The 23,738-nt window shown below is 38.8% G+C and overlaps 1 protein-coding gene across 1 annotated transcript in view; it reads left to right on the forward strand.

Moving 5' to 3' along the window:
• The window catches only part of LOC127449618 (IgGFc-binding protein-like), a 69,222-nt gene that overhangs the window by 24,050 nt on the left and 21,434 nt on the right, over nt 1-23,738 (forward strand). Inside the window, exons 59-86 of the mRNA XM_051713143.1 lie at nt 36-174; nt 687-764; nt 854-1,047; nt 1,139-1,283; nt 2,296-2,540; nt 2,656-2,804; nt 2,901-3,029; nt 3,134-3,272; nt 3,365-3,506; nt 3,693-3,889; nt 3,987-4,125; nt 8,589-8,666; nt 8,756-8,949; nt 9,041-9,185; nt 10,198-10,442; nt 10,558-10,706; nt 10,803-10,931; nt 11,036-11,174; nt 11,267-11,408; nt 11,595-11,791; nt 11,887-12,025; nt 13,279-13,395; nt 18,698-18,822; nt 19,989-20,134; nt 20,333-20,476; nt 20,598-20,705; nt 21,400-21,569; nt 21,978-22,180. Of these exons, the coding sequence (XP_051569103.1) occupies nt 36-174; nt 687-764; nt 854-1,047; nt 1,139-1,283; nt 2,296-2,540; nt 2,656-2,804; nt 2,901-3,029; nt 3,134-3,272; nt 3,365-3,506; nt 3,693-3,889; nt 3,987-4,125; nt 8,589-8,666; nt 8,756-8,949; nt 9,041-9,185; nt 10,198-10,442; nt 10,558-10,706; nt 10,803-10,931; nt 11,036-11,174; nt 11,267-11,408; nt 11,595-11,791; nt 11,887-12,025; nt 13,279-13,395; nt 18,698-18,822; nt 19,989-20,134; nt 20,333-20,476; nt 20,598-20,705; nt 21,400-21,569; nt 21,978-22,180 (4,266 nt within the window). The remainder of the gene's footprint in view (nt 1-35; nt 175-686; nt 765-853; nt 1,048-1,138; nt 1,284-2,295; nt 2,541-2,655; nt 2,805-2,900; nt 3,030-3,133; nt 3,273-3,364; nt 3,507-3,692; nt 3,890-3,986; nt 4,126-8,588; nt 8,667-8,755; nt 8,950-9,040; nt 9,186-10,197; nt 10,443-10,557; nt 10,707-10,802; nt 10,932-11,035; nt 11,175-11,266; nt 11,409-11,594; nt 11,792-11,886; nt 12,026-13,278; nt 13,396-18,697; nt 18,823-19,988; nt 20,135-20,332; nt 20,477-20,597; nt 20,706-21,399; nt 21,570-21,977; nt 22,181-23,738) is intronic.

Below are 23,738 nucleotides of genomic sequence, written 5' to 3' on the forward strand. Positions count from 1 at the left end.
TACTAATATGATATTTACTCTCTCCATGTTTTTAGCCAGGTCAAGAGTTCTACTCTAAGGACTGTGAGCTACAGTGTAGGTGTGACCCTCCATTCGTTACCTGCAATGCTGCTGAGTGCCTCCCGAATGAACAATGTGGCGTACAGGGTGGAATAATTGGATGTTACCCAGAAGGTGAGTACTTTGGTTAACTCACTAATATAAAGTATAATACCATGATTATAGCAGGCTGCATTGCATTACACGCAACCACGTCATTACATAACTTACATTTCATTATTTACAAATACTGTGTGACAGTATATTGCTATACTTTAAACACTGCTGTTTTAGTTAGCTATTAAAGGGATAGTTCCCCAAAAATGAAAATCTTGTCATTTCTTCGCCGTCATGTTGTTTCAAATCTGTATGACTTTATTTTTGTGATGCACAAAAGATGATGTTAGGCAAAATGTTTAGGCTCAGTCACCATTCACTTTTACTGTAGGGAGCTAAAATTCTGCATAACAATTATTTTTGTGTTTCACGGAAGCAAGAAAGTCATACGGGTTTGGTAAAATGTTATGGTTGAGTAAATGACATAAATTTCATTTTTGATTGAACCATCCCTTGGGTAGAAACAAATGGCTAATGGGTTAAAATATTTTACTCAATTTTGCACTCAATATCTTTTCTCAATCCCCCAGCGAGTCCATCAACTCCTAAACCATCCACACCACAACCAACAACAACTAAGCCAACTACTCCAAGACCAACACCGCCAGGTATGTTAAAATTATTTTCTTAGAAAAGTTTTAGAAATGATAACATATGTACAGTATATAGCTAAACAACCTTTATTATCTTCCCACAGTGACATGCCCTCCAGATTCTGAGTACATTGAATGTGGACCAGCCTGTATTCCTAGCTGCAAAGAACCCTCCACCAACTGCAGTGGTTCTTGCATCAGTGGCTGCTTCTGTAAACCAGGATTTGTTTTCCGTGGAAAACGCTGTGTTCCTATTGAGCAGTGTGGCTGCCTAGATGAAGACAACAATTACTTTGAGGTGTGTGAATTGTCATTCATGTGAGGCTTCATTTTAAACCAGTTCTGTGACTATAGTCTTGGCTCTAATCACGGTCTGTGTTTGCACTCAGCCTGGTGAGATCATATTTGGAAATGGATGCTCCAAGTTGTGTCGCTGTGCGGGCAACTACACTTTTGACTGTGTGGACAACACCTGTGACCTTGTGACAGAAGAATGTCGGGAGGTTGGCGGAGTGCATGGCTGTTACCCTAAAGGTACTGTAGAGAACTACAATCTTTCCTTAACCCATACTTATTACAACTGACAAGTGATCAGTGGTAGGATTAGTTCACCAAAAATGAAGATTCTCTAATCATTTACTCCACCCTCATGCCATCTAAGATGTGTACGGCTTTCTTTTTTTCTGCTGAACACAAACGAAGAATTTTAGACTAATATCTAAGCTCCGTAGGTCCATACAAGGCAAGTGAATGGTGATCAGGCCTTCCAAGCTCCAAAAAAGAGATAAAGTCAGCATAAACTTCAGCATGGACTCCAGTGGTTTAATCAGTGTCTCCTGAAGCGATCCAGTTGGTTTTGGGTGAGAACAGACCAAAATGTAATTCCTTTTCCACTGTACATCTTGACCGCAGTTTCCTTGGCGATCACTGCCTATAGCACTGTTTAGCGCACTGTGCATGCGTCAAGCACTAGGAAGTGTAATCGAGCTTGATCATGATCGTGCCCAAAGACTGCATTGGCAAGATGTACAGTGAAAAAGGACTTACATTTTGGCCTGTTCTCACACAAAACCAACTGGATCGCATCAGAAGACATTGGTGAAACCACTGGAGTCTGATGGATTACCTTTATGCTGACACCATCTCCTTTTTGAAGCTTCAAAGGCCTAATCACCATTCACTTGCATTGTATGGACCTAGAGAGCTGAGATGTTCTTCTAAAAACCTTTGTTTGTGTTCAGCAGAAGAAAGTCATACCCATCTGAGTTGGCATGAGGGTTCGTAAATGATGAGAGAATTTTCTCTTGAATTACTCTTGCAATTGCACTTCCAATATGTTTCGAAGCGCAAAGCCTTGTTTTCAGATTTTATGCCATCTTCTACTTAGACATTTTTGTCATAAGAGCTGGCAGTTATCATCTTGAAAACTTGTAATTGTTCATACAAAGGATAAAAAAATGTTTTCCTGATGCATCTTGCATTTAAATAGTATTTTATTTATAGTATGCATACTTACATCTGACACCAAGTGGTTGTTCACTTATAGGTACCTCCACTTGTGTTTCCTCTGGTGACCCCCATTACACCACCTTTGATAACCAGCGCTATGACTTCATGGGAAATTGCTCTTACCTGATGTCCGAGCCTTGTAACAGCACAGATGTTCCTTACTTCGCTGTATACACAGACAATGAGAATCGCTACAACAATCCTCATATCAGTTATGTAAAAGCGGTACATGTCCATGCACTGGGCGTCAAAGTGTCCATTCTGAAAGGAGGGATTGTGCAGGTAAGAGAAAAGGACAGTATTTGTGATATTATACACTGTACTATATTTCAAATATATTTAGTTTGGTTTTTGGTGGCACATTTAAATGTACAGTTTGTTTTCTGATTTTTCTCAGGTGAATGGTACCAATGTGAATGTTCCTTTTAGTCCTGTCAGTGGTGTTGACATTTTTAAGTCCGGTGTGCACTACACAGTGGCCTTGAACTTTGGAGTAACTGTACGTTACGATGGAAACCACTTTATGGATATTAAAGTTATAAAGGAGTGAGTATGATTCTTTTAAAAGCCTTAGTCTAAAAAGACTCTAAATAGTCTTTTACAGCATTTTCATACAACTCTTTGTTTGTGATCATTTTACAGCTATGAGGTCAAACTTTGTGGACTGTGTGGCGACTACAATGGAGACCCTAAGGATGACTTCCGTACCCCCACTGGTGAGCTGGTCCAAAGGCCCACTGACTTCGGCAACAGTTGGAACACAGACCCTGAGTAAGACAACGTGCAAGGCGCATATCGTTACTGAGCGAGACTTATTTCTGTTGCCTATGAATGGATGTCATAGAAGAAGACTTACCTTTGTTTCTGCCCTTCAGCTGCGATAAAACAGTGGTAGACCCGAGCCCAGGGTGTACAGATACGGAGCAGGACTTGTATGAAGGGCCTGCTTACTGCGGTGTCATACTGGACCGCAATGGTCCATTTGCTGCTTGCCATCCAAAAGTCAATCCCAATGTGAGTGAAATCGAATCTGTTCATTTGTAAGGCATTAGTTCATAAGTTTGTCCATTCCACAGATAACGTCTTAACCCTGTGTGTGTGTGTAGGGTTTCTTCCAAGACTGTTTGTTTGATGTGTGTGAGCTGGATGGTGCTCAGTCCGCATTGTGCGAAGCAATAGAGGCATATGTCCATAAATGTCAGGAACGTGGCATCACAATTGGGCCCTGGAGAAACAGCACCTTCTGTCGTACGTCTGAAAATTACATTGTCCTCTGGGAAACCATAAACTCTTATCAAAAAGTGTTGACTACTTCTCATAATGTCTCATAGAGCAAAGATGCAATTGTGATTAGATGTGTTGCACTACACCGTTTTTGCAAACATTGCATTGTGGAGAATATACCACAGGTTAACACACAGTCTTCCTCTACAGCTCTGACATGCCCAGACAATAGCCACTTTGAATCGTGCGTCCCGATTTGCCAGCCTTCCTGTACCCCGATTCCACCAAATCAGTGCTCTGGGCCTTGTTCTGAAGGGTGTCTTTGTGACCCTGGATATGTCCTCAGTGCTGGCATGTGTGTGAAAGCAGATACATGTGGCTGCACGTACAATGGACAGTATTACCAGGTGAGGGAACTGTAAAAATGTGTGAATGTTTGTTTGAGGCAATGAAGCCGTTTTTAACACTGTACTAATATGATATTTACTCTCTCCATGTTTTTAGCCAGGTCAAGAGTTCTACTCTAAGGACTGTGAGCTACAGTGTAGGTGTGACCCTCCATTCGTTACCTGCAATGCTGCTGAGTGCCTCCCGAATGAACAATGTGGCGTACAGGGTGGAATAATTGGATGTTACCCAGAAGGTGAGTACTTTGGTTAACTCACTAATATAAAGTATAATACCATGATTATAGCAGGCTGCATTGCATTACACGCAACCACGTCATTACATAACTTACATTTCATTATTTACAAATACTGTGTGACAGTATATTGCTATACTTTAAACACTGCTGTTTTAGTTAGCTATTAAAGGGATAGTTCCCCAAAAATGAAAATCTTGTCATTTCTTCGCCGTCATGTTGTTTCAAATCTGTATGACTTTATTTTTGTGATGCACAAAAGATGATGTTAGGCAAAATGTTTAGGCTCAGTCACCATTCACTTTTACTGTAGGGAGCTAAAATTCTGCATAACAATTATTTTTGTGTTTCACGGAAGCAAGAAAGTCATACGGGTTTGGTAAAATGTTATGGTTGAGTAAATGACATAAATTTCATTTTTGATTGAACCATCCCTTGGGTAGAAACAAATGGCTAATGGGTTAAAATATTTTACTCAATTTTGCACTCAATATCTTTTCTCAATCCCCCAGCGAGTCCATCAACTCCTAAACCATCCACACCACAACCAACAACAACTAAGCCAACTACTCCAAGACCAACACCGCCAGGTATGTTAAAATTATTTTCTTAGAAAAGTTTTAGAAATGATAACATATGTACAGTATATAGCTAAACAACCTTTATTATCTTCCCACAGTGACATGCCCTCCAGATTCTGAGTACATTGAATGTGGACCAGCCTGTATTCCTAGCTGCAAAGAACCCTCCACCAACTGCAGTGGTTCTTGCATCAGTGGCTGCTTCTGTAAACCAGGATTTGTTTTCCGTGGAAAACGCTGTGTTCCTATTGAGCAGTGTGGCTGCCTAGATGAAGACAACAATTACTTTGAGGTGTGTGAATTGTCATTCATGTGAGGCTTCATTTTAAACCAGTTCTGTGACTATAGTCTTGGCTCTAATCACGGTCTGTGTTTGCACTCAGCCTGGTGAGATCATATTTGGAAATGGATGCTCCAAGTTGTGTCGCTGTGCGGGCAACTACACTTTTGACTGTGTGGACAACACCTGTGACCTTGTGACAGAAGAATGTCGGGAGGTTGGCGGAGTGCATGGCTGTTACCCTAAAGGTACTGTAGAGAACTACAATCTTTCCTTAACCCATACTTATTACAACTGACAAGTGATCAGTGGTAGGATTAGTTCACCAAAAATGAAGATTCTCTAATCATTTACTCCACCCTCATGCCATCTAAGATGTGTACGGCTTTCTTTTTTTCTGCTGAACACAAACGAAGAATTTTAGACTAATATCTAAGCTCCGTAGGTCCATACAAGGCAAGTGAATGGTGATCAGGCCTTCCAAGCTCCAAAAAAGAGATAAAGTCAGCATAAACTTCAGCATGGACTCCAGTGGTTTAATCAGTGTCTCCTGAAGCGATCCAGTTGGTTTTGGGTGAGAACAGACCAAAATGTAATTCCTTTTCCACTGTACATCTTGACCGCAGTTTCCTTGGCGATCACTGCCTATAGCACTGTTTAGCGCACTGTGCATGCGTCAAGCACTAGGAAGTGTAATCGAGCTTGATCATGATCGTGCCCAAAGACTGCATTGGCAAGATGTACAGTGAAAAAGGACTTACATTTTGGCCTGTTCTCACACAAAACCAACTGGATCGCATCAGAAGACATTGGTGAAACCACTGGAGTCTGATGGATTACCTTTATGCTGACACCATCTCCTTTTTGAAGCTTCAAAGGCCTAATCACCATTCACTTGCATTGTATGGACCTAGAGAGCTGAGATGTTCTTCTAAAAATCTTTGTTTGTGTTCAGCAGAAGAAAGTCATACACATCTGAGTTGGCATGAGGGTTCGTAAATGATGAGAGAATTTTCTCTTGAATTACTCTTGCAATTGCACTTCCAATATGTTTCGAAGCACAAAGCCTTGTTTTCAGATTTTATGCCATCTTCTACTTAGACATTTTTGTCATAAGAGCTGGCAGTTATCATCTTGAAAACTTGTAATTGTTCATACAAAGGATAAAAAAATGTTTTCCTGATGCATCTTGCATTTAAATAATATTTTATTTATAGTATGCATACTTACATCTGACACCAAGTGGTTGTTCACTTATAGGTACCTCCACTTGTGTTTCCTCTGGTGACCCCCATTACACCACCTTTGATAACCAGCGCTATGACTTCATGGGAAATTGCTCTTACCTGATGTCCGAGCCTTGTAACAGCACAGATGTTCCTTACTTCGCTGTATACACAGACAATGAGAATCGCTACAACAATCCTCATATCAGTTATGTAAAAGCGGTACATGTCCATGCACTGGGCGTCAAAGTGTCCATTCTGAAAGGAGGGATTGTGCAGGTAAGAGAAAAGGACAGTATTTGTGATATTATACACTGTACTATATTTCAAATATATTTAGTTTGGTTTTTGGTGGCACATTTAAATGTACAGTTTGTTTTCTGATTTTTCTCAGGTGAATGGTACCAATGTGAATGTTCCTTTTAGTCCTGTCAGTGGTGTTGACATTTTTAAGTCCGGTGTGCACTACACAGTGGCCTTGAACTTTGGAGTAACTGTACGTTACGATGGAAACCACTTTATGGATATTAAAGTTATAAAGGAGTGAGTATGATTCTTTTAAAAGCCTTAGTCTAAAAAGACTCTAAATAGTCTTTTACAGCATTTTCATACAACTCTTTGTTTGTGATCATTTTACAGCTATGAGGTCAAACTTTGTGGACTGTGTGGCGACTACAATGGAGACCCTAAGGATGACTTCCGTACCCCCACTGGTGAGCTGGTCCAAAGGCCCACTGACTTCGGCAACAGTTGGAACACAGACCCTGAGTAAGACAACGTGCAAGGCGCATATCGTTACTGAGCGAGACTTATTTCTGTTGCCTATGAATGGATGTCATAGAAGAAGACTTACCTTTGTTTCTGCCCTTCAGCTGCGATAAAACAGTGGTAGACCCGAGCCCAGGGTGTACAGATACGGAGCAGGACTTGTATGAAGGGCCTGCTTACTGTGGTGTCATACTGGACCGCAATGGTCCATTTGCTGCTTGCCATCCAAAAGTCAATCCCAATGTGAGTGAAATCGAATCTGTTCATTTGTAAGGCATTAGTTCATAAGTTTGTCCATTCCACAGATAACGTCTTAACCCTGTGTGTGTGTGTAGGGTTTCTTCCAAGACTGTTTGTTTGATGTGTGTGAGCTGGATGGTGCTCAGTCCGCATTGTGCGAAGCAATAGAGGCATATGTCCATAAATGTCAGGAACGTGGCATCACAATTGGGCCCTGGAGAAACAGCACCTTCTGTCGTACGTCTGAAAATTACATTGTCCTCTGGGAAACCATAAACTCTTATCAAAAAGTGTTGACTACTTCTCATAATGTCTCATAGAGCAAAGATGCAATTGTGATTAGATGTGTTGCACTACACCGTTTTTGCAAACATTGCATTGTGGAGAATATACCACAGGTTAACACACAGTCTTCCTCTACAGCTCTGACATGCCCAGACAATAGCCACTTTGAATCGTGCGTCCCGATTTGCCAGCCTTCCTGTACCCCGATTCCACCAAATCAGTGCTCTGGGCCTTGTTCTGAAGGGTGTCTTTGTGACCCTGGATATGTCCTCAGTGCTGGCATGTGTGTGAAAGCAGATACATGTGGCTGCACGTACAATGGACAGTATTACCAGGTGAGGGAACTGTAAAAATGTGTGAATGTTTGTTTGAGGCAATGAAGCCGTTTTTAACACTGTACTAATATGATATTTACTCTCTCCATGGTTTTAGCCAGGTCAAGAGTTCTACTCTAAGGACTGTGAGCTACAGTGTAGGTGTGACCCTCCATTCGTTACCTGCAATGCTGCTGAGTGCCTCCCGAATGAACAATGTGGCGTACAGGGTGGAATAATTGGATGTTACCCAGAAGGTGAGTACTTTGGTTAACTCACTAATATAAAGTATAATACCATGATTATAGCAGGCTGCATTGCATTACACGCAACCACGTCATTACATAACTTACATTTCATTATTTACAAATACTGTGTGACAGTATATTGCTATACTTTAAACACTGCTGTTTTAGTTAGCTATTAAAGGGATAGTTCCCCAAAAATGAAAATCTTGTCATTTCTTCGCCGTCATGTTGTTTCAAATCTGTATGACTTTATTTTTGTGATGCACAAAAGATGATGTTAGGCAAAATGTTTAGGCTCAGTCACCATTCACTTTTACTGTAGGGAGCTAAAATTCTGCATAACAATTATTTTTGTGTTTCACGGAAGCAAGAAAGTCATACGGGTTTGGTAAAATGTTATGGTTGAGTAAATGACATAAATTTCATTTTTGATTGAACCATCCCTTGGGTAGAAACAAATGGCTAATGGGTTAAAATATTTTACTCAATTTTGCACTCAATATCTTTTCTCAATCCCCCAGCGAGTCCATCAACTCCTAAACCATCCACACCACAACCAACAACAACTAAGCCAACTACTCCAAGACCAACACCGCCAGGTATGTTAAAATTATTTTCTTAGAAAAGTTTTAGAAATGATAACATATGTACAGTATATAGCTAAACAACCTTTATTATCTTCCCACAGTGACATGCCCTCCAGATTCTGAGTACATTGAATGTGGACCAGCCTGTATTCCTAGCTGCAAAGAACCCTCCACCAACTGCAGTGGTTCTTGCATCAGTGGCTGCTTCTGTAAACCAGGATTTGTTTTCCGTGGAAAACGCTGTGTTCCTATTGAGCAGTGTGGCTGCCTAGATGAAGACAACAATTACTTTGAGGTGTGTGAATTGTCATTCATGTGAGGCTTCATTTTAAACCAGTTCTGTGACTATAGTCTTGGCTCTAATCACGGTCTGTGTTTGCACTCAGCCTGGTGAGATCATATTTGGAAATGGATGCTCCAAGTTGTGTCGCTGTGCGGGCAACTACACTTTTGACTGTGTGGACAACACCTGTGACCTTGTGACAGAAGAATGTCGGGAGGTTGGCGGAGTGCATGGCTGTTACCCTAAAGGTACTGTAGAGAACTACAATCTTTCCTTAACCCATACTTATTACAACTGACAAGTGATCAGTGGTAGGATTAGTTCACCAAAAATGAAGATTCTCTAATCATTTACTCCACCCTCATGCCATCTAAGATGTGTACGGCTTTCTTTTTTTCTGCTGAACACAAACGAAGAATTTTAGACTAATATCTAAGCTCCGTAGGTCCATACAAGGCAAGTGAATGGTGATCAGGCCTTCCAAGCTCCAAAAAAGAGATAAAGTCAGCATAAACTTCAGCATGGACTCCAGTGGTTTAATCAGTGTCTCCTGAAGCGATCCAGTTGGTTTTGGGTGAGAACAGACCAAAATGTAATTCCTTTTCCACTGTACATCTTGACCGCAGTTTCCTTGGCGATCACTGCCTATAGCACTGTTTAGCGCACTGTGCATGCGTCAAGCACTAGGAAGTGTAATCGAGCTTGATCATGATCGTGCCCAAAGACTGCATTGGCAAGATGTACAGTGAAAAAGGACTTACATTTTGGCCTGTTCTCACACAAAACCAACTGGATCGCATCAGAAGACATTGGTGAAACCACTGGAGTCTGATGGATTACCTTTATGCTGACACCATCTCCTTTTTGAAGCTTCAAAGGCCTAATCACCATTCACTTGCATTGTATGGACCTAGAGAGCTGAGATGTTCTTCTAAAAATCTTTGTTTGTGTTCAGCAGAAGAAAGTCATACCCATCTGAGTTGGCATGAGGGTTCGTAAATGATGAGAGAATTTTCTCTTGAATTACTCTTGCAATTGCACTTCCAATATGTTTCGAAGCACAAAGCCTTGTTTTCAGATTTTATGCCATCTTCTACTTAGACATTTTTGTCATAAGAGCTGGCAGTTATCATCTTGAAAACTTGTAATTGTTCATACAAAGGATAAAAAAATGTTTTCCTGATGCATCTTGCATTTAAATAATATTTTATTTATAGTATGCATACTTACATCTGACACCAAGTGGTTGTTCACTTATAGGTACCTCCACTTGTGTTTCCTCTGGTGACCCCCATTACACCACCTTTGATAACCAGCGCTATGACTTCATGGGAAATTGCTCTTACCTGATGTCCGAGCCTTGTAACAGCACAGATGTTCCTTACTTCGCTGTATACACAGACAATGAGAATCGCTACAACAATCCTCATATCAGTTATGTAAAAGCGGTACATGTCCATGCACTGGGCGTCAAAGTGTCCATTCTGAAAGGAGGGATTGTGCAGGTAAGAGAAAAGGACAGTATTTGTGATATTATACACTGTACTATATTTCAAATATATTTAGTTTGGTTTTTGGTGGCACATTTAAATGTACAGTTTGTTTTCTGATTTTTCTCAGGTGAATGGTACCAATGTGAATGTTCCTTTTAGTCCTGTCAGTGGTGTTGACATTTTTAAGTCCGGTGTGCACTACACAGTGGCCTTGAACTTTGGAGTAACTGTACGTTACGATGGAAACCACTTTATGGATATTAAAGTTATAAAGGAGTGAGTATGATTCTTTTAAAAGCCTTAGTCTAAAAAGACTCTAAATAGTCTTTTACAGCATTTTCATACAACTCTTTGTTTGTGATCATTTTACAGCTATGAGGTCAAACTTTGTGGACTGTGTGGCGACTACAATGGAGACCCTAAGGATGACTTCCGTACCCCCACTGGTGAGCTGGTCCAAAGGCCCACTGACTTCGGCAACAGTTGGAACACAGACCCTGAGTAAGACAACGTGCAAGGCGCATATCGTTACTGAGCGAGACTTATTTCTGTTGCCTATGAATGGATGTCATAGAAGAAGACTTACCTTTGTTTCTGCCCTTCAGCTGCGATAAAACAGTGGTAGACCCGAGCCCAGGGTGTACAGATACGGAGCAGGACTTGTATGAAGGGCCTGCTTACTGCGGTGTCATACTGGACCGCAATGGTCCATTTGCTGCTTGCCATCCAAAAGTCAATCCCAATGTGAGTGAAATCGAATCTGTTCATTTGTAAGGCATTAGTTCATAAGTTTGTCCATTCCACAGATAACGTCTTAACCCTGTGTGTGTGTGTAGGGTTTCTTCCAAGACTGTTTGTTTGATGTGTGTGAGCTGGATGGTGCTCAGTCCGCATTGTGCGAAGCAATAGAGGCATATGTCCATAAATGTCAGGAACGTGGCATCACAATTGGGCCCTGGAGAAACAGCACCTTCTGTCGTACGTCTGAAAATTACATTGTCCTCTGGGAAACCATAAACTCTTATCAAAAAGTGTTGACTACTTCTCATAATGTCTCATAGAGCAAAGATGCAATTGTGATTAGATGTGTTGCACTACACCGTTTTTGCAAACACTGCATTGTGGAGAATATACCACAGGTTAACACACAGTCTTCCTCTTCAGCTCTGAAATGCCCAGACAATAGCCACTTTGAATCGTGTGTCCCGATATGCCAGCCTTCCTGTACCCCGATTCCTCCAAATCAGTGCACTGGGCCTTGTTCTGAAGGGTGTCTTTGTGACCCTGGATATGTCCTCAGTGCTGGCATGTGTGTGAAAGCAGATACATGTGGCTGCACGTACAATGGACAGTATTACCAGGTGAGGGAACTGTAAAAATGTGTGATTGTTTGTTTTATTTAATGAAGCAATTTTTATTACAGTACTAATATGATATTTACTCTCCATGGTTTTAGCCAGGTCAAGAGTTCTACACTAAGGACTGTGAGCTCCAGTGTAGGTGTGACCCCCCATCCGTTACCTGTAATGCTGCTGAGTGCCCCCCGAATGAACAATGTGGCATACAGGGTGGAATAATTGGATGTTACCCAGAAGGTGAGTACTCTGGTTAACTCACTGTACAGTATTGTGAGATGTTTTGTGCGTAGATGGATCGTGGTACATCAACTGGCCTAATTCTTCTGTCAGAAAGAACTGCAGCTACTCCTGAATGAAGTTTAGAATCCAAATATTTATTATTGAATGAATAATACGATGCATAGACAGCTTCAGTTGTGTGGATGAGGATATATGTGGTTTCTGTTAGAAAGACAAATTAAATACAATAAATATATATACCAATATTAATATGACATGGCAAAATAAACACTTTTAATGACTGTGCATATACTGATAAGTTTAAACTCGTATAATGCAACAGTAAACAAGAGCATATTGTAATGCAACTATTAAAGCGAACTAGTCTGCCGCTGCTGCTACTGACAAGCGATAGACTTGTAGAAATAAATAAACACTTTGATAGCGAATAGCTGGGTTGATTTGTCGAATATTACCGCTGTTGTATGTATATTATCATAAAAACATTTCTGAGGTAAGATTAACTTAATAACACTTTGACACTCTCTAAAACATATTTACAATGGTGAAAAATATTGTTACTTACTGAGGTATGAACACACAACAACACCACACCAAGAAAAACAGACTTTTAAAGGAATAAACAAAAGCCAGGAGATTCCATATAACTCCGTTACAGAGAAGCTGCACTGAAACTTTCGCGCATGTAACAAACTAGTATGAACATGTTTGACTCGTGCATGCGCGGAGCAGGGAATTTTGTACAAGTATAAAATAGAATACAACGGAAATAGTAGATTGCATTGCATTACATACAACCACGTCATTACATAACATACATTTCATAACATACATTTCATTATTTACAAATAATGTGTGACAGTATACTATTGGACTTTAAATTTTGCTGTTTTGTTTAGCTATTAAAGGGATAGTTCCCCAAAAATGTAAATCTTGTCATCATTCCCTCACATCATGTTGTTCCAAATCTGAATGACTTTCTTTTGTGGAGCACAAAAGGAGATGTTAGGCAAGATATTTAGGCTCAGTCACCATTCACTTTCACTGTAGGGGTCTAGCATTCTGCCTAGCAATTCTTTTTGTTTTCTACGAAGAAAGAAAGTCATATGATGGAAAACTTTAATGGCTGAGTAAACGATAACAGAATGTTCATTTTTGGGTGAACCACACCTTGGGTAGCAACAAATGGTTGATGTTTAAAAAAAATACTTTCTCAATTTTGCACTCAATCTCTTTTCTCAATTCCCCAGGCTCTCAAGATTGTATTATTTCCGGTGACCCTCATTATAACACCTTTGATGGCAAATTCTACAGCTTCATGGGCACTTGCACCTACACTCTAGCACGCACTTGTAAAAACAACACCGGTAAGCAACAACTAAAGCCAGGCTGCCCTACAAAGTTAAAGTGCAGTCACTACACCAGCACTTCTTCCTCTTGTTTTTTTTATTGGCAGTTCGCATTCTTAGATATTGCATTCTACTGTGGGTAATGGATCAGAGACTTTCCTACTATATACTTCCCCAGGCTTATCAGGACTAAAAGCTTCCAATGATGCTGCATGTTCAGCTCCTCCATTTTTAGCTATATTCTTTCAATCAGATTTGAACTTTTAAGAAACTGTAATAGTATATTACTTCCTATTGTTGGATTCAAAACATTCTTTAATGTTATTTGTTGCTCTCCTTTCTTCTGTAATTCTTCTACTAATTTGTTTCTTTCTTCTACATATTTTTTGCACTGTATTATTACATGTTCTACTGACTCCTTAACCCCACACTTGCTGCATAACCCTGTTGGATGTTTTCGTATTAAATGCATTGTTGCATTTAACTCTGTATGCCCCAATCTGAGTCTTGATATAACACATTCTTTTTTCCTTCTTCCCCCTAGTATCCTTCCTCTTCCGACCAATGGTTGTACTGAATATAAATGTCTTCCCTTTTCCTCATTATCCCAATAGTATTGCCACTTTTGCATTATTTTCTTTTTAATTATTGCTTTCATTTCTGATCTACTGTATGATATTTGCATGTCAATGTCTTCTTTCATCATTGCTTTTTTTTGCCAATTTGTCTGCTTCATTTCCTTTCACTCCTACATGAGCAGGTACCCATACAAATTGTACTTTCCTGTTTGATTGTTGCATATTATATCAAATCTGGAGAATCTCCAAAACTATGTCTTGTCTACTATCAGAATATTGAGCGTACAAACTTAATAATGCCGAACTAGAGTCTGAACAAATGAGAGTATTAGTTGATCCTATGTCATTTATTTTTGTATTGCAATCATAATTGCAAGTAATTCTCCTGTAAATACTGAAACATGATCTGATATCCTTTTTCCTTCTGCTGTTTTCAACGTTGGGATGGTATAAGCAATTCCCACCTGTCCTTTTCCTGGATCTTTAGATACATCTGTATAAACTTGAGGAAGACGATCATATTTTGTCCAAATATACTCCTTTGTTATTTCTGCCTCTATTACTATCTGGTCATTTCCTTGCCTTGACTCTAATAGGAATAAATCTACTTTAGGTTTTGGCATAATCCATAATGGAGTTGGAGGTAAAGTTACTATTGATGCAACTTTATACTCCTTTAATTTCATTTCTTGTACTAAATCTTCAGTAATCCAACCGAAGCTAGTTTCCTTTCCTTTTCCATGTTCCCAACATGCTTCTAACACCTTTTTGGTCGGGTGCTGATCTTTTGGACTTTTTAAATTAGCCCAGTATGACATTATTAACTGCTGTCTTCTTAAGTACATTGGCATCTCACCCAACTCCACCTGCAAATCCGGAATTGGAGAAGATGTATATGCTCCACAACATATTCTTAATGCTTGAGATTGTATTCTTTCTAATTTATCTAACTGAGTTTTAGATGCTGATCCGTATGTTATACAACCATAGTCAAATACTGTTCTTATCATTGTTGTATAAATGGTTTTTAAAGCCATTCTATCAGCCCTCCATTCACTTCCTGAAACACATCTCATTACATTTAACATCTTCTTGCATTTCTCTACCATTTTATCTGTGTATTTTCCATGTTGCTTCACTGTCAAACCATATTCCTAAGAAATCTTACTTCTGAAACTCTTTCTAATTCCTTATAATATAACTTTATTTTTAAATCTTTATTTATCTTTTTATTTGTAAAGAAGATGGATTTACTTTTCTCTACCGAGAATTTAAAGCCCCACTTATGCGACCATTTTTCAACATTGATTAAGGCTGATTGCATTTTTTTAACTATATATTCTTCATTTCTTCCTCTGAACCAAAGGGCTCCATCGTCTGCAAACAGCGGTTTACCCAAATTAATATCAGCTTTAGCAAAAACATAATTAATTATAATAATAAATAGTAATGGACTTATGACACTTCCTTGGGGTGTCCCGTTTTCTATCAAGCCCCTATTGGGTATAACTTCTCCAATCTTCACTTTAATGTTTCTTTCAGTTAAGAAATCTTTAATCCACTTTGGCATGGGGAGAAGAAATTTCTTTCCTCCAGATAGTACATTAATCGATCAGTAATCATCTTTTCCATTAATTTACATAAATGTGTAGTTAAAGCTATAGGCCTGTAATTTAATGGTTTGCTTGGGCCTTTCCCTGATTTCCTTATAGGTATTATTAATGCTTCTTTCCAATTCTGTGGTAAAACTCCTTCCTCCCATATTCTATTATAAAACTTTCATATTATTTCTAATGAGGCTTCGCTGAGTTACTTTAACATACTATAGCTTATTTCATCTTGTCCTGGTGCTGATGCCTTCATTTTTTTAATGCTCTCTTTAATTCCTGATTTGAGAAAGGTACATCCAACATACCATTCGATGTTTCTATCTTTTCCAATAGATGTGGATATTCTTTTGACAGTTTCTCTCTCATTTCCTTACTCTCCTGTCAAATTGTCTGAACTTTTTATTTTTGTAAATGCACTCCTGAAAATTTCAGCTTTCTCATCTTCCATATTTAACACTGGATAATCATATTCTCTTTGAATTCCACTCATCTTTTTAATCGTGTTCCTTATTTCTTGTATAGGCATGTTTTTACCTATTTCTTCACAAAATGATATCCAGTATTCTTTCTTTGCTTCTCTTATTGTTCTTCTTGTTTCTGCCTGAAATTTCTTATATATTATCATATTTTCCCAGTTGTGGGTTTTCTTCAATATTTTAAATGCTTTCCTTTTCTTCTTTACTGTTTTATACATTTCTCATTCCACCATGGTACTATTCTCTCCATCCTCTTTCCTTTACTTTTTGGAATACATATTTCTGCAACATTCTTTATGGATGCAACTATTTCTGTATTTATCCTATCTATACTTCTTTCTTCATTAATCTCTGTTCTTAACAAAAATCCTTCCTCACTCATTATCTTAAATTTTTCCCAATTGGCTTTCTCATACTTCCATTTTCCTGCATTTCCTTGTTTTCCCTTCCTTATCTCACTATTATTCATGATTGTACTTATTATTGGGTAATGATCACTTCCAATTGTACATTTATTTAAAACCTCCCAGTTCATTATTCCTCCTAATGTACTTGATACAAGTGTTAGATCCAGTGTTGACTCTAATCCTGATTTCACATCCACCCGTGTCCTATTCCCATCATTTAAGCATACCAAGTTTTTCGCTTTCATCAATTCTTCAGTCATCATTCCATTTATATCTGTTCTTTCTCCACCCCATAACATGTTATGCACATTAAAATCCCCTCACAATATCAGCTTTTCACCACTTTGACCTTTTATATTTTCTAAATTCTCCATTGTTAATTTTTGGCACGGGTTATAGAAGTTTATTATTACATATTTCTTCATTTCTATCCATATTTCCACTACTATACATATTCCATTATTTCTCCTTTTTCCAAGATTCTATAAGGTATTCCATCTTTAAAGAATGTGACACACCCACCACCTTTACCTGCTTCCCTGTCTCATCTTACACTTGTATATCCTTTTAAAACAAAATCTATCCTAGGATTCAATCATGTTTCCTGGATACATATTATATCTGGTTTATGTACCATATGATTTATATACCCTTTAAATTCTTGACCATTAGAACATAGACTTCTTGCATTCCATTGTAGGATTAATAAATAATAACATAATCAATGTTATCCAACCCATGACTCCTGACTTTGTTGACTGTCCATTATAAGTCATTTCCCATGTCAATCCTCTTATATCTAGAAATCTCTCTGCTTTTACTGTGATCTGAATCTTTTCAGTTCTTCTTTCTGTCTGGGCTGTGCAATTAATTACTTCTGCTACAAAGAGCACAAAGTTTTTCTTGCTTACTATCATTGCATCTTCTGTTATTCTGCTATCACCATTTAATCTCCTTGTCTCTTCATTTCCTTTATCAATTCCCATTCTTTCCTTTCCACTTTGCTTATTCCTTGAATCTACTGCTTTTACTGCTTCCGCATATGTTATATTATGCTTGACTTTTTCTTGTTGTATCGCCACTGCCCTTTTTCTGACCACACATCCTCCAAATGCCACGCTGTGATTTCTCCCATAATTGCAGCATTTTAATTCTGCTCCTACTTCACACTTCCCATACTCATGTTCTCCTCCACAGCATGCACACCTTGTCTTTGCTTTACATACTGTCGCAATATACCCATATCTTTGGCAATTATAACATCTCAGAGGGGGAGCCACATACATCCTTACCGGGTAACTAATTAAACCTAGTTTTACATGATCTGGCAAATCTTTACCTTCCAACATTAGTCACACTGACAAACTATTGACTCTGCTCCCTTCTCTGTTCATTTGCAATCGTCTTGCTTCCATGATTTTCCCTCCTTCAAAATTCTTTTTTAGTTCCTCCATTAAGGAACTCCCAAAGGGACCACAGGTATCACTCCATACACCCATGAATTTTTACCAACTATCTTATAGTTCATTACCATTTGTTTGCCCACATTTTTAGTTTTATTGCTTTAATTTGCTGCTCTTCGTTATTGCACGTTATCATCAATGCGCCGTCCTATTGTATTTTAGCAAATTTTATTTCACCTACTAGTTTCCTTAATTCATGAGTCAGCACCATTGGATTCATTCCTGCTATACCATCTCTTCCTTTAAATTTCAGTATTATCCAGAATTCCTTCCTATTCTTATCCCTTTCAACTTCCTCTCCCTCACTATCTAGGGAACAATGTTCCGATCCTTCCTCTTTCCCTTTTTTTTTGTCTTTTTTGTTGCATATTTTCCTGTTCTTCCTTCTACCTTTGTCCATCTTACCTCCATTTCATCCTCATCTTCACCTGTGTCTTCCACTCCTCTTTTAGTCTCTGATCCATTCCCAGTTCTATTTCCTCGTGATCTTGTCATCTCAAGAGAAATTTTAGGTTTTCTCCGACCTCACACTCCTAACTCCTTCAATGCTGATTTCGGACCAGGCCGTCCTCTGCAGAATTTCTGTAGACAGCCCTACACCAGCACTGGTTCTATCTGCATGCTTTTATGCATTGCACTGCTGCCACATGATTGGCTGCTTAGATAATCGCATGAATAAGAAGGTGTACAGGTGTTCTTAATAAATTGCTCAGTGAGTGTATGTCCCTGTTTATAAGTAGCCTGCACTTTAAATAAATTAATCTTTTCTCTCTCCTGGCTCTGCAGGGTCTTGGTTCTCAGTAGAGGGTAAAAATGAAGAGAGAGGAGTTTCTGGCGTTTCTTACCTGAGGAAACTGTATGTGACAGTCAATGATGTCACTGTGACAATGATGAAAAGCAGGAGAACTTTGGTCAGTATCCACAAAAGCTGTCATCATTAAATCTCCATTTACTTAGACAGATGGTCCCCAATATTCAGCAAGTGGTGAGAAATTTGGGCGTGTAATATGACATACATTTACATTTTGAATATCACGCCAGAAAGTTCAGTCTTGTCTTTATCAGTTAAGGGATATTTGAAAGGTTAGACATGTCTTGAGTTTCAAGGATACAGAGAAACTTTAATACAGGCTTTAATTTCATCTCGCCTTGATTATTGTAATGCCCTGTTATCAATTTTAAATCAACGCACTTCAGCATGGCCACAATCAGTGCAAAATGCTGCAACTAGATTTTTGACAAGAACTAGGTCTTCAAATCATATTACTCCAGATTTAGCTTCTTTGCATTGGTTACCAATTCATTTTAGGGTTGATTTTAAGATTTTATTAACTACATATAAGGTTGGTGCCAGAATATGTAGCATAACTTTTAAAACCTTATGACACAGTTAGACCTCTTAGATATTCTTGTCGTGAACTGTTGGCTGTTCCAAGATCCAGATGCAAAACTAAAGGTGATAGAGCATTTGTAGTGAAGGCCCCACAATTATGGAACAGCCTGTCCTGGGATATTAGATCTGCTGAATCTTTGTCTGTTTTTAAGTCTCGTTTAAAAACTCATTTGTATAGACTTGCTTTTATTACTATGTGAATGTGTTGTGTTTTATTGTCTTTTTATTTAATTTAATTTAATTTTATGTTTTGTGAAGCACTTTGTGCTAAATGGCTAAAAGGTGCTTTTAAAAATAAAATTATTAGGGGCTATTAATTATTATTATAATGAAGGCATTCTGTAATCTTGAGGTCAAGAAATTAGATTTCAAGTCAACAGCTAAAAATACATTATAGTCTCTCTATGAATATAATCTCCAGGATTAAGTAAATGCACATATTAATTTTCATGACCCTCTGCTCATCTTTGATAGTTTCTTTCAGTTATTTCTAATCTGTTCATTATCTGTTCTTTATTTTCACCCTTATCACTTTATCCCTCTGTCCATTTTTTCCAAGAACAATCTTATCTCTAAAGCAAAACAAACAAAATCCTACAATTCTTTATTTTTTTTTTTTAATCAAAGATAACCTTTTCCTTCAATCCACTTCTGTGGCTGTTTTTCTCTTATCCACACATCCAGGTGAATGGACAGAAGGTGTCCCTCCCCCACTCCCCATCTCCACTCATGTCTCTCTCCCTTGCTGGGCAGTATGTTATCCTCACTACTCCATTTGGCTTGGTGGTGCAGTGGGACGGCAACCATTATGCCAAGATCACTGTTCCCAGGTACTGAACCTCTAAAAAAAAAAAACAGCCCCACTGGAATACATCCATCACTTTGACCTGAAGTATTTAGCTAGAAACACAAAGCTCCATGATAATTGTTAGGGGCTATGGGTCAAGAGTAAATCTCACAAAAGTAAATTGAAAAATGTCTCTAGGGAAATAATTATACTTGCACTAATATCTCTGTCTCTGTCTCAGTTCCTACTATGACCAGATGTGTGGCCTGTGTGGGGACTATGATGGAAACCCCAATAATGACTTCACTAAGCCAGATGGCTCCCAAGCTGAAAGCTCAGATCAGTTTGGCAACAGCTGGCAAACTGATGATGATGAGGATGAAACGTAAGTACCTCTCACTCTTCTTTTTTTTATCTGCTTAACTGTTAAGGCAGGACAGTGTTTTGAGGATTACGTCTACTTCATATGCTTGACGATGTAACACAGATCTGTATTTTGTTTTTAGATGCAAACCTGACACCGGGCCTGGCCCACCCTGTGATCCTGAGCTGGAGGATGTGGTCTCTAATCCAGAGAACTGTGGAAAAATAACTGACACAAATGGACCATTTAGGTTAGGACTGATGTCTCACACAAACAAGATTTACACCTTCAGTGTGGAAAATTTAGGGGCGCATTCCATGAGACACATATAAAAAAACACCCAACGTTAAGTGTTAAAGTCACCATTATGTGTTTTTAAATTCACTGCTGATTTGTGCACAGCGAGCGCTCTGCTGTGTGATGATTGTGCGCAGATATTTCATCAAAATCAGTTGGAGGTTCGGATAAAAAAAATTATAGACGATTTGACCAGCAGTTCAATAGCCCTGACTTGTCAACACTAATACATTTTGTTTGAAATCACATTCATTTCGTTACATATGTGCCTCTCATACACTAGAATGCCATTTTCCTATACCGAAAACGAAGACTTTTGAAAATGCTCACCTTAACCACATACTTTGGAAACTGAATGACGTTAGTAAACTGAAAATGGAGTTTTCCAACGAAAATGGATAAGTGTTTTGGCCTATTAAACGTTGTGTACGAAAACCAAGCCAAACAGACCGAACCAAACCAAGCCTTCCAATGAAATTCCCAAAGACTACAGTAAAACCATGTTGAATCCTACCATTTGAAATGAAATAGTCTGTTTCATGACAAATTTGTGTGCTCTAATTTTAATATTCTTTTTAACATGAGCTAACAAGACCCTAAAATTATTTTACTGCTTAACCATTGTACACATTCTGTGCTCCTCACAGGGACTGTATTAAGGTGGTGGACCCACTGCCTTTCTTCCAGAGCTGTGTGTTTGATATGTGCCGTTATCAGGGGCTGCAGCAGGTGTTCTGTGACCAGCTTCAGGCTTATACCGATGTTTGCCTGAGTGCAGGTGCACCTGTCCATCAGTGGAGGGAGCCAGATTTCTGCCGTAAGTAATACACTCACATATTAAATCACACAGAATGAAGTGCAGAATGGTTTAAAGGTATAAAGCAGTATAATTTGGTAATTTTTATCCCTCATGCAAGCATCACATTTATTTGTCCCAGTGACAAGTCTGCTGTCAACTCTTTCTAATGCATAAACTAAATTGTTGACGTGAATGCAGTTCAGGAGGTTGGAATAGCAAAGTTCAACACTTAGGTGAGCTTTAAACTTTTTATTTTTATTTTTTATGGGCTTTTCATGCCCAGGCCAGGCCAGTGGAGTGAGATAGGATAGCAGTCCAAGAGAGAAGGGAAAACAACGTACTGTAGTCCACACTCGAACCTGCATCCCCACTTCAACCTCAATTTCACTGTCATTAAATGACAAAGTTTTCCCCATTTTTCCGCAGCTTTGTTATGCCAACCTAATAGCCATTACTCTGTATGTGTGAGCTCCTGTCCGGAGACTTGTCTGGGTATCAACGGACTGCCAGGCTGCAGTGAGAAGTGTATAGAAGGCTGTGAGTGTGACCCAGGCTTCGTCCTCAGTGACAACAAATGTGTGCCTGTTAAAGACTGCGGCTGTGTGGACTCTTCAGGCTCCTACCACCCTGTGAGTTTTAATGCATTGCAAGCATGCACGCGATGCACTAACGCAAAGCACAGTTTCTGGAAATGCTTCTTTATATATATATATATAATATATATATATATATATATATATATATATATATATATATATATATATATATATATATATATATATATAGACACACACACACACACACACACACACACACACACGAGTAAAAGGGATAGTTCACCCCAAAAAATTAAGAGTCTTCCCTCATGTTGTTTTAAACTTATATTACTTTCTTTCTTCCATGTATCACATTAGCAGATGTTAAGCAGAATTTTAGGGACTGACATTCACCTTAACTGCATCTTTTTACCATATAATGAAAGTGAATGGTAACAGAGGTTTGTAACAACTAACCCTTTAAAGTGGAAGCGTGTCATTTCCTCCACTAGTGTCACCAAATGGAACTGCAAAAAAAAGAAAAAAAAAAACAGAAAAAAAATACGTTTTCAAACAAATTCCAGAAAACTCCCCCCATCTTCCATTGGTTGTACAAACAGGTAGTCCCGCCCCACACTCATGCCATTGGTTGAGCCGTTGTTGCTGTGTTGGACTAGAAGAATCCCTCAAACAAACAGGAATGTTTTGATAGCATCCCACTTTTGATATGTTTTTCTAGACACCATAAGGCAGTATCCTTGAAATTATATCGCTAAACACTTGAACAGATGTGATCAGATTTCTTGGGGTATTGTTAGATGAAAAGCTGACCTGGAAGCACCATATTGATAAAGTAAAGGACAAGTGTAAAAAGGTCAACAATCTATTAAGATGCCTGTCAGGATGAGACTGGGGAGCAACCAGAGCATCATTGTTGAATATGTACCAGGCCCTTATGAGAGCTACATTAGACTATGGGTGTATAGCTTATATGTCAGCAGCAGAGAGTCACCTTAATAAGCTGGATGTGGAGCAGGCACAAGGACTAAGAATATGCAGTGGAGCATTTAAAACATCTCCAGTAGCTGCCATACAAGTTGAAATGGGGGAAATGCCATTATGGATAAGAAAGGTGAAATTTATGCTGGCGTACTGGATTAATATGAAGGGGCATAATAGCTCACACCCTCCTACAGGACTGTTGGGAGCACAATAATACTAATTTTAGAAGCTTTGGGTGGACAGGAAATATAAAAGCAGACAATTATGGTTTATATAACATACAATACAGTCTGACAGTTCCATCTTCAGTTATTCCTCCATGGTTATTTGTGACGCCATTAATAGATTTAAATATACAGCAACAACTGAGGAACCTGCTGGGAGGGTAGCACAAAATTACATTGAACAGCACTTTGTAGATAAGCTGATATTATTTACAGATGGCTCAAAAACCCAGAGACTGGACGTACAGGAGCTGCAGTTTCATTCCACAGTACGAGGTAGAAATTAAGGAAAGAACTGTCTACAGATCACCTATCAGTATATGCAGTTGCGCTTGTAGCTATTTTAATTGCTTTGCGTTGGTTAGAAGAAAACAACATTAATAATACTCTAATTGCATCTGATAGTTGGGTAGCACTCACAAGCA

The sequence above is a fragment of the Myxocyprinus asiaticus genome, chromosome 2, assembly GCF_019703515.2.
Source record: "Myxocyprinus asiaticus isolate MX2 ecotype Aquarium Trade chromosome 2, UBuf_Myxa_2, whole genome shotgun sequence".
Classification (NCBI taxonomy): Eukaryota; Metazoa; Chordata; class Actinopteri; order Cypriniformes; family Catostomidae; genus Myxocyprinus; species Myxocyprinus asiaticus.